Source organism: Triticum dicoccoides, chromosome 3B (assembly GCF_002162155.2).
Source record: "Triticum dicoccoides isolate Atlit2015 ecotype Zavitan chromosome 3B, WEW_v2.0, whole genome shotgun sequence".
Classification (NCBI taxonomy): domain Eukaryota; kingdom Viridiplantae; phylum Streptophyta; class Magnoliopsida; order Poales; family Poaceae; genus Triticum; species Triticum dicoccoides.
Window position 1 is genome coordinate 674,559,340 of NC_041385.1, and position 11,399 is coordinate 674,570,738.

At 47.0% G+C, this 11,399-nt stretch overlaps 1 protein-coding gene across 1 annotated transcript; it reads right to left on the reverse strand.

Annotated features, from left to right (window-relative positions):
* Positions 1–599: 599 nt before the first annotated feature.
* LOC119281805 (histone-lysine N-methyltransferase, H3 lysine-9 specific SUVH1-like) lies at positions 600–3,252 on the reverse strand. Its single transcript, XM_037562231.1, has 3 exons — positions 1,179–3,252; positions 840–1,145; positions 600–643 (listed from the first exon to the last, which is right to left on the reverse strand). Exons 1-3 carry the CDS (start codon positions 3,250–3,252, stop codon positions 600–602), a joined length of 2,424 nt encoding a protein of 807 aa, XP_037418128.1.
* Positions 3,253–11,399: the final 8,147 nt, after the last annotated feature.

The following is an 11,399-nucleotide window of genomic DNA, read 5'->3' on the forward strand; positions in this document are numbered from 1 at the left end:
TCATAGACAAAAATCAAATAAGAAAAATAAGCTCAGTAATTCAAAATCATGTGAGGAAAGAGTGTTCTGAAGGCATCCATGTGTGGGCTATAAAACAACATTATTTCCCTTTTTTGGTCATAATATTTCTGCACAGTGTTTGAAAATTGGTTCTAGTAGTCATATCATACATAAACATTTCTACAAGCAAATATATAGTTTATTGTATTTTTAAGGACCTGAATATCCAGCGATCCTCAGATTTTTAGGCATGGCAAATCGAACGTTTTTCATGGTAAATTATGTTCGCCGAGGATGGCAAGTTTAGTTGGTAAGCATGGCAAATCCGCCTCAGTTCATTTTTTGCCATGAAATTGCCGTGCTTGCAAACTAAATTTGACATCATCACGCCAATGTAAATTGCCATGAAAAACGTTCGATTTGACACGCCTAAAAATCTGACGTCAGATTTTTAGCCTTCCCGTTTTTTAATTCCTGGTTACCAGGTTACCAAACTCGAATCATGTTTCTAAAGTGAAATTTTATATAGAACATCCTGTGAGTTCTGACTTTACAAAAGGGTGCAAACTACTAATACTCTATTAGAGTATTTGCATCTATCAACATCTCAGGAAAACATCACACCCATAGATGACAGCATTATCTAAAATGAAAGTACGACATCTTTCGGAAAAGTAATGTTGAGAAAGGAAAAAGTAATCAGAAATCACTAACCTTCAACTGGCAAATTATCCCTTACGGGTTGATTATTTAGCCAAAGGAAGCTCTGCACTTGCGAGACCAACATAAGCATTTCTTAGACCTCCGACACCCAGAATTACTTCCCAGCTGAACATTACCTTGGCTCTGACCATAATCATATGTAAGCTCTGTCACTGGAGGAATGTGCTTAAGTGCAAAGAATGCGATGTGTGGATATCCCTCATCACCATGATCATATAGAGCTGGTTGCCAGAAAACATTAGGTGAGCAGCTGTGGTTCATAAAGCGAGCTATGTTGCCAGTCCGTTTTGCACTAATAACTATTGGCAGCTGCTTAGATGGTTCTTTTAAGTCGGAAGGACTAGGTTCGCCCAGTAATTCTGGTGCATATTTCCATCTTACGTTCTGCTCCAAGGGAGGGGTCTCAAAGATGTAATCGTCCTCTGCATCAACAACATTCTTGTCAAAAATTTCACCTGCATATTCACAGATAAATGCGCCTGCTCGGATAGGATCCCAACTACGGAGGCCCCAACCTCGATCTCCCGTCTTAAACACTTCAAAGTGGATTTGGATACCAATTTGCACAACCCGGTTCCGGCAATCACGTACACAAGTGCATGAATCATTGCACTCATACAACATAGGCATCCGACTAACAAGTGTGCCTGAAGCACTGTAAGGAAGGTCGCCAGCATTTTGATGCGTACAAGAACAGTTGTTATGACCAGGTAGGCATACGCTTATGCATCTGCAGCCTTGCATCTTTTTCATTGAGCTCAGGGAATTCATGTAGTTAAGTTTAGTTGTATAGATGAAGTGGCTAGGACCTTTCTCGTCATCGACCTCATTTACAAGGCAGACAGGCTTACTTTCCACACCATATGATATGTCGTTCAATATAACATGATCTCTAGAGGATGGATTTTCCCTCCATTTTTCAGTCTTCTTCCAAACTGCAATGCCATCAGGTTGTCCAGGTTCTCTCAGTAACTTGTGTTTAAACACTTTGAACCCAGATTTCCCTTTCTCCATCCAGGCTTCTCTGATCTTGTAAAGGCCATCATATATGTATATCTTACCAGTTGAACAAGTCAAGTCTCTCACAGTGCGAACAACTCTAATGGGATTACCTCTGTACAAACTCCTCTCCAGTGCAAGATTACCTCTCTCAAGCTTTTGGTCATCCTTACCAGACATGCCATGTCCAGTGTAAACCAGAACATCTAGATCATCTTCGGTATTCTCATACACACCAGCTGACACAACACTAATGGCCACAGGGTCCTCCTCGTTACCAAACTTAGCTGACATGTAATCTATCCCTGCCATGCTCTGACTATTTAACCCTACCAGGCACATCTCGATTCTGAAGTAGAACATGTCACCAACCGCGACACCTGGAACCTCTCCAATCTTCTTGCTCTTATTGACGCGAAGTTCAGCGTTCATCATGATACTCCCAGCCTTCAAGTTATGCTGCTGCTTCGCTACTTGCTTCGCTTCATCCAGCTGCACCAGCCGTCGCCGCAGTGCATCAAACATAACAAGTACATTATCTGCAGATTCCCTAGGATCATCTGAAGACAAAGATGGCAGGTGCAGCAGACTTGTGTCAATTTTCCTGGGCCGTCCACGTTTTGATGTGTCACCACTATCAACATCTTCAGAATGACTTGAAGGAGTCACTGAACTATCAGGCACACGCTTCGGCCGCCCTCTCTTCCTTTTACCATCCTCCAATAAGGTGACTGCAGATGGAGCCTGCATAAGGGGCTCACTCTCTTTTGAATGAACTGGAGGAGTTAAAGTATCTGAACTATCCTGCACAAGCTTGGGTCGCCCCCTTTTCTTTGTGACAGATTCATGTACGCTAGATGCAGGAGGTGTATGAAAAATAGGTTCGCCATCTACTATAGGCACTGAAGGAGTTGGTACGACAGAAACATCTGGCACATGCCTGGGTCGTCCCCTCTTCTTCTTACCAGATTCCTGTGTGACGGCTGAAGGGGGTGTCTGGAGAACAATATTATTACCTTCTGGAGGAGCTGAAGGAACCAAATGAACTGGAGGAGCCGTAGGAACAGTAGTATCTTGCACACGCCTGGGCCTCCCCCTCTTCTTCTTACCAGATTCCTGTGTACTGACTGCTGGAGGAGTTTGCAACACCGGGGTGACCGTTGTGGTACCATTAGCATTAGCAGCTCCATTCATATGAACCATATATGGTTGCACCGGGTTGGGATCTGCAGGACCATTAGCATTAGCAGCTCCATTCATATGAACCATATATGGTTGCACCGGGTTGGGATCTGCAGGAGCGGACAGTAGTGCAGAGGTTGGCAGAACACCACCAGGCATTCCCAGTTCAGTACCTCCAGCATATGGTCCAAATGGGGTGACACAGAGAACTGCAGGTGAGCCTTTTATGGTAAAAGTGTGCATCCCAAGCGGTGCAGGGAACATGGGAGCCAATGTGCGCAAGGGTTTGGCGTCGATGACTGCTGCATCATTCAACACAACTGAAGTGGGCTGCTGATTTCCAGCCATTGTAAGCTGCCAACTGATATTTTCCCAAATGAAGACTTGCGCCAGCAATTCCTTTATATCCTCGTCTACAGGTCTAGACTTGTGCACAAGTCATACTTCAGAGAAAGCTGAAAAAAGAATATCCTTCGGTGAGTATAGAAGTCATAAAGAACTTAAGCTGTTGGTTGTTTAATGCAGATCATGAAGCAGTAACAGCGGATATAGAAAAAACATTTAACACTTATAGTTCATCACGCATTACAGTTCACTGATTACTACACAGAAGACATGCAATATTAATAGCATAATCATGACAAATAAACAAAGATAAAGCATTGATTAAACTTTGCTTGCTAAATGTGCCATCAATCGAACTGTGACAATGTTACTTTTGTAATGTTGAGATGGTACATGCGAAAATGGCACAGCTATTCGACACAAAATGCTTCCATGGAATTGTTTTCTTTCCTAATTTATAAACTATGGCAGCAAAGTACCTGAAAGGTTGTGTCATGACCTAGGTTACGGAGGGGATAGACGTGGGTGGTAGGAGGGCGAGGGTAGGGAGTTCAGGCTTGGCCGCTTAGGTGCCATGACGCCATGAGGATTTTTTTTTTTCGAAAAGGGGGGCTTCCCCGGCCTCTGCATCAGCATGATGCATACGGCCATGTTATTAAGCATAAAATAGTCCACAAAGTCTCCAAGTCTCAAGGTTGTCAACAAGAAAAGTAAGAAAAGGCTCACACAAAGCCCGAAGGCTAGATACACAAGCTAGCCAAAGCACTTATACATCACAGCCGTTTGGCTCCAAAATAGACAGGTAAACTAATTGCCTATCCTGTTACACGACCGCCATCCAAACCGGCTGAATATATCCCGAGCTACCATCTCCCATCGGATAGCAGCAGTAACCAAAAGCTCCCTGGCCTTCGTCGGAGTGAGTAGCGACCAGGAACGGATAAGAGCCGTTGCTCGGAAGATAACCTGCAAAACATGGATATTTGTTGATCTGTTAAAGACGAAGTCATTTCTGCAATTCCAAAGCGCCCACAAAAAAGCGCAAACCCCCAAGCGAATATGTTTTGCTAACCCGGGCTCTACCCTAGTTAGCCATGTCCCAAACAACATGTTAACCGACCTTGGTGGGGTAATATTGAAAGCGACTTGAATAGTCGTCCAAAGAATTCTAGCTAGTGGGCAGTCAAAGAAAAGATGTTTAATGGTTTCACCCTGATCACAGAAACTACACCTAGTAGGTCCTGTCCAATTACGCTTAATAAGATTATCCTTTGTTAAGATCACCTGTTTATGTAGAAACCACATAAACACCTTGATCTTTAAAGGAACTCTGACGTCCCACACATGCTTTGAAGTAGGAATCGAGCTGGAATTAATAACATCAACATACATTGATTTAACCGTGAATTCCCCCGACCTAGTGAGATTCCAGCATAATTTATCAGGTTGTTGAGATAGTTGTACCTGCATCAGTCTCCTAACTAGATGCAGCCACTCTTCCCAACGATTGCCCACTAACGATCTTCTAAACTGGATATCCAGGGGTATCGAGGCGAAGACCGATGCAACCAAAGCATCGCGCCTTCGAACTATACGATACAGAGACGGATACTGGATTGCTAGGGGAGCCTCTCCAAGCCAAGTATCCTCCCAGAATCTCGTGCTTGCACCATTACCAACTAAATGCTTTGACCTCTGAAAAAATGAAAGCTTCACTTTCATAAGCCCTTTCCAAAAGGGTGAATCAGTTGGTCTAACCGACACCTGAGCCAAAGTTTTGGTTTGGAGATACTTGTTACGCAGGATTTGAGCCCACATGGCGTCAGTTCCTGAGGATAACTTCCACAACCACTTACTAAGAAGGCATCGGTTCTTGACTTCGAGATTCTCAATCCCCATACCCCCTTGGTCTTTCGGTCTACAAATGATATCCCACTTCGCTAACCGATATTTTCTCTTAGGCTCCTCCCCCTGCCAAAAGAACCTCGATCGATAGAAGTCCAGTCGTTTCCTAACTCCAACTGGGACTTCAAAGAAGGACAAAAGGAACATGGGCATGCTCGTGAGCACCGAATTAATAAGAATTAAACGGCCTCCATACGACATGAGCTTGCCCTTCCAACAACTTAGCTTCTTCTCGAAACGATCCTCAATACACTTCCATTCATTATTCGTGAGCTTGCGGTGATGAATAGGAATTCCTAAGTAGGTAAAAGGCAGCTCACCCAAACCACATCCGAACAACTGCTTGTAATCCTCTTGTTCCTCTTTGGCTCTCCCAAAGCAGAACAACTCACTTTTGTGGAAGTTAATTTTGAGCCCACTTAGCTGCTCAAACAAACAAAGCAGCAGCTTCAGATTTCTAGCTTTTACCAAGTCATGCTCCATGAAGATGATAGTGTCATCAGCGTATTGCAGGATGGATATACCCCCATCCACTAAGTGTGGCACCAAGCCCCCTATTTGGCCAACTTCCTTGGCTCTCCCTAACAACACCGCCAACATATCGGCTACTATGTTGAACAGAATAGGGGACATCGGATCTCCCTGCCGCAGGCCCTTATGTGTCTGGAAGTAATGACCGACATCGTCATTCACTTTTATGCCAACACTACCCTTTTGCGTAAAAGTTTCAATCTGGCTCCTCCGGCCCTCGTGGAAACCTTTCATACGCAAAGCTTGTTGCAGAAAAGGCCATTTAACTTTGTCATACGCTTTCTCAAAATCTACTTTAAAGATGACTCCATCAAGTTTCTTAGAGTGAATTTCCTGGAGCGTTTCATGCAACACCACCACCCCTTCAAGGATGTTTCTGTCTGGCATGAAAGCTGTTTGGGATTGCTGCACCACAGAATGCGCAATCTGTGTGAGCCTATTAGTCCCAACCTTGGTAAAAATTTTGAAACTGACATTCAAGAGGCAGATAGGACGGAACTGCTCAATCCTGAGAGCGTCGGTCTTCTTTGGAAGCAACGTTATCGTTCCAAAGTTCAAATGAAAAAGTTGAAGCCGTCCAGCAAAAAGGTCGTGGAACATGGGTAGCAGATCCCCTTTGATGATATGCCAACATCTTTTGTAAAACTCCGCCGGGAACCCATCCGGCCCGGGAGCCTTATTGTTCTCCATCTGAGAGATGGCATCGAAAACCTCCTTTTCCGTAAACGGCGCAACTAGCATGTCATTATCAGCAGCAGTTAATTGAGGCACATCCTCAGTCCTGGACTCATCGAGGGACACAGCGCTATCCTCCGACGGTCCAAATAACTGCTTGTAGTATTCGGTGATGTATAGCTTAAGATTATCGTGACCAACAATTGTGCCTTCATCTTGCTCGAGCTGAAATATTTTTTTCTTTCTGTGTTTGCCATTCGCAATCAGATGAAAGAATTGAGTGTTCGCATCCCCTTGGATTACTTTGCGAACCTTTGCTCTGAGCGCCCACTTCAGCTCTTCTTCGCGGAGAAGTTCCTTCAACCTCTTTTCCGCATCAATCTTACAGCACATATCCGCAGATTGAAGAACCGCTGATTCAGCTTTAACATCTAGGTATTGAATAATCTCCAGGAGTCTGTCTTTCTCAACCTTATAAACTCCACTTAGATGTTTAGCCCAACCTCGAAGAAAGCACCTCAAATGCCTAATCTTATTCTGCCATCTCTCGACAGGCGATCTACCCCTAGACTCTCTAGCCCACTCTCTGGCAACAATATCCAAGAAACCTTCTCTTTCAAACCATGACGTTTCAAAGGAGAAAGTATTCTTGTTTCCCACATGCCTTGGCTCCCCTGAGTCAACAAATAGCGGTGTGTGGTCCGAAATTCCTCGCGTTAGAGCCTGCACCGTGACCAGAGGGAACTTCTGCTCCCATTCGGCACTTGCAAGAACCCGATCCAACTTCTCATATGTCGGATTTGGTAAAGAGTTAGCCCAGGTAAATTGTCTACCAGAGAGTTCGATTTCTCTCAAATCCAAACTCTCAATGATGGTATTAAACATAAAGGACCATCGCCCATCAAAATTATCGTTATTCTTTTCATCCCGCCTCCTAATAATGTTGAAGTCCCCCCCAACCAGGATAGGGAGTTGTTCGGACCCACAAATTCGAACCAGGTCAGCCAAAAATTCAGGTTTAAACTCAGGTTGTGCAGCCCCGTAGACCGCCACCAACACCCAGTTAAACCCATCTATTTTGGACCTGACTCTGAATTTCACTGCAAAGTCACCCATAACAACACTCCGGACTTCAAGGGAATCACATCTCACACCCAGCAAGATGCCCCCAGACCTCCCTCTTGGAGGAAGACAATGCCAATCGAATTCCACCCCTCCCGACAACGTGTTAAGAAACTGAGGTGCAAAATTATCCCTACCAGTTTCAGAGAGAGCAATGAAATCTAAACGGTGCTCTAAAGATGCCTCCGCTAGAAACCTACGTTTAGCCAAGTCCTTAAGACCTCTGCTATTCCAGAATATTCCTTTCATAGGTCATCATGGAATTTTTTGGCCTTACGAATTCTAGCACTCCTGCGTACCGCGGATGCAGGGTACACCTTCCGCTTCCACTTACGTTTAGGAATGTTATCACCTGTAGCCCGGTCCTCATAACCGTGCTCTGGTTGAACATGTGCTGCATCATCTACCTGGAGTTCATCCTCATCAGGCTCCGCAGACGGAGGAACAAGATCCGCGCAGAATTTATCAAGCACCCTAACACCCAAGGCCTCAATCTCCGCATCATTCAAAGGTTTTACAGCCGCTAGGTTTCTAATAGACTCCAAGGCCCGTTCCGCTTCCAAATCTAAAAGATCATTAACCGAGTTTTGAATTTCCAAATTATTATTCCCAAGAGACACCCCCACTTGGTTTGCATTATTAATAATCTCATCCTTAGAGAAATGCAGAATAGAATTTGAAACATTAACTGACATACCTGTTGTGCTCTCCACATCACGCAGCTTGGCCGCCCGCATAGCGCACCTCTGCTGCAAATCATCAACCTCCGGAAGGTCCTGGAGACGAGAGCTCGTCCGCCTCCCCTCGGAAGCAGGGTCTCGGATCCCTCCGAACGCGATCACCTCCTCCCGAGTAGCGGCTCCCGGAGTAGGTCTGGGAGAGGGGGACCGCGTAGGAGATGTGGAGATGCCTGACGGAGTTGGCACCAGGGCCTCCTGCCCTAGTCCGACCCCCCCAGCCGACGCCGTGGCAGCCGTGCGCTCCACCTGCAGGACCGCCGTCGGTACTAGAGGGTCAGGGGCCACCTGCCCCTGACGCCTGCCTAGCACCTCCGGCGACCCCACCACCAACGAGGCTCCCGCGAGACGGACCTCCAGGGCCTCCTGGCCCAAAGATATGTCGCCCCGGCTGGACACAGGTACCTGCGCCGCCTGCTGTGAAACAGAAGAATGAGAGGGAGTCGTGGCCACCTGCCCAGACGCCCCTCCCCTCCGCAAGGAAACCGAAGACCTAGATCGCCCTGGCGACTCCTGAGGCTCCACCTCTTGAACAACACGGGCACTGAAGCTGGCCGACTGCCGGGGTGACCGCCCAAAGTCCAAGACCGGTAGCGAATGCTCGAACGCATCGTCAGAGTCAACCCGATCACTCCACAGACGAGGAGGCGCCGACGACGGCAGAAAAGATCCAAACCGCAGTGAGTTATGAGGCAAAGACGAAGCCGGGGACTGCTCCATCCCGGCTCCGTTCTCCGGCTCCTGAGCAGCAGGCCCCGATCCATTGGGCTCCTGTGCTGCCTCATCCGCCTGCTCCCTGGGAGCACCTGTATCATCACCCCCATCGTGCATATCCACGTCAGTGCCAGCAGCAACCTCAGCAAACAACTCTGCATCCTCAAACTCAATATCAAGTGGAAACACCTCGCCTCTATAGGTCCAGTTGATGACGTCTGGGACATACTCAATATCCAGAATGCTAACTCGCAGTCGAGCCACCCCCTGAGCTGTTCTGGAGGTAAAGCTCCGCTTTTCTCTCCTTATTTCTTCGATACCTAAATCCATATGCTAATTGCCTAGCATATGTTGCCGGTAGTTTAGGAAAGAGTGAACCGACTCAAAACAAGGAAAGATCTAAACAGAATCTGAACTAACCAAACTAACTAGGCTTTGAAAACAATAAAGACCTATCCGGCTGGGTCTAGTACCCCATGGTGTGGCATCACTCCCCCTTCAACAAGCAGCCCAAGAATACTCAGGAACCGGTGCTCGCGTCCAGTTGATCAGGAATCAAGCTGGGGACGGGGATGTGCCAGCTTTAATGCCCACCGGGAAGCTCGTGGGCCAAATACCTTACCCAAAGCACAAGACGGGGATGGGGATGGGATAGCATTACCTTTGCCCATTACCCGCCTTACCCTTGAAGGCCTTACATGTGGGATCTAAAATTAGTAGACCCCAAGTAATTCTCGCGATCACCCACCTCAAATTTCCACCCATCCCGCCCCTTTGCGCCAAAAAGCCCTAAGAAATCCCTAACCTAGCCACAACATATTGTTTATTGTGCTGAAATGTTGTTTTTTCTACTGAAATGCTATCGAAGGTTGTTGTTGATTGCGTGTGTGGCTTTTTCCCACGGGGATAAAAAAACTGACGGGGACGGGGATGGAAAACTTTTTATCCCCGCAGGCGGGCAAGGGAGATCTATCGTGGGGACGGGATGGGTGGGTAATCCCCATTGCCAGCTTCAATCAGGAGCCTCTTCCGAAGCATCCACACAACAAGCATAAAGGCGCTTGCAACGATGACCGGGCATGCACTTGCTGTCACAGTTGTAGCAGAGGCCCTTGGCGCGCTGGTCGTCAATCTCAGATGGTGATAGCCGCTTGCTGGGCAATGCCACTGTAGCCTTGGGGGGAGCAACAAGTTCTGGAGTAGACAGCCTGATGGCTCCCCAGTGTTTCCCTTGGGCACAAAGTTGTCTCGTTGGCTTCTGGTGTGTCATGCTCCTCGTGCGGGCGCCCATCGGTGCATCGACCATGGCATCATCTAGCGTCTCCAGGTACATGAGCTTGATATCAGCGCAAATCGACTTACTGAGACCAGCCACAAACAGCTTTCTTCTGGGCCGACAACTTCTCGTCCAGAAGCTTAGTGATTTCTGCAATGGTGGCCATCAGGGTTTTCAAGGAAGCCATGGCCTACTCCAGCCGGATCACAGTTACCTGGTTCGCGAATTGGAGATCCAGTTCGTGAACTTGCTGTATCCGGTTCGGAACAACATACTATAAGGTTTGCATGCAAATAGCCATCGGAGATCCTAGATTGATAATACATAAAAAATAGAAGTAATATGTTGGTTGGTCCAGCCCAAACAGGCCCACAAGGCCATGACCTGCTGCTCCAGCTGCTCCCGATAGCCTCCATCAAAACCTAGTCCAGCGCTACCGCCTCATGCGCTCGTTCTTTCTCCTGCTCATCCTCCACACGTGCATCTGTGGCAAGAAGGGGCTGCTGTTGGACGACAACGACGGGCCTGCCGCCAGGTTTTCGCCACCATCCGTCGTGCCACCCACCGTGTTTATTCTGCCGTCCAATCGCCGCTCACCAGCCACCACCTCTAGCTACCGAATCCATTTTTCTGGTTACAAATCGGGCAGCTAATTCAGATCGGAGTTTGAAACCTCTCCCAGCAAATCCGGTAACTATGAGCAAGATAGGTCTTTATTGCTTTCCATGTCGAGTTAGTTTGGCTAGTTCAGATTCTGTTTAGATCTAGATAAGCCTTCTATTTTAGGATTTGTTAGCTTTCTGTATTTGCAAGTATTGGTCATTGTTCAGAATAGAATCAGGAGTCTTAGTTGATTCAGTTTCTATCTTTAGTTGGTTGGCTGCTATATAATCCAGGGTGTACTCGTGTAACTGGTATTGAAGAAAGAAACAGAGAAAAGGGGAGGTTTACCTCCAGATCGATCTATCCCCCCAAGCACAACGGTTCCAAACCCAAACACCCTAGCCCCAGACCTCCTACCTCTCACGAGTCATGACTACACCCTAGCCCCAGACCTCCTCGGCGAAGAGAGGATGATATGGAGGAGGGCGACGGCAACTCTGGAAGAGTTGTGTTAGGTATAAAGGCGGGTGAAGGGGGCTGCAAACTTACAATGAAAAAACTATTTTGAATTTGCGCGCCACATTGTA

Bases quoted from the DNA above. Each gene is read 5' to 3' on its own strand.
- LOC119281805 (XM_037562231.1), bottom strand. From the start codon at position 3,252: ATGGCTGGAAATCAGCAGCCCACTTCAGTTGTGTTGAATGATGCAGCA. The intron at 1,146-1,178 runs GTGAAATTTTTG...TTGTTGATGCAG, and splicing joins ATTTATCTGTGAATATGCAG to AGGACGATTACATCTTTGAG. The intron at 644-839 runs GTAATGTTCAGC...CTTTCATTTTAG, and splicing joins TGATTATGGTCAGAGCCAAG to ATAATGCTGTCATCTATGGG.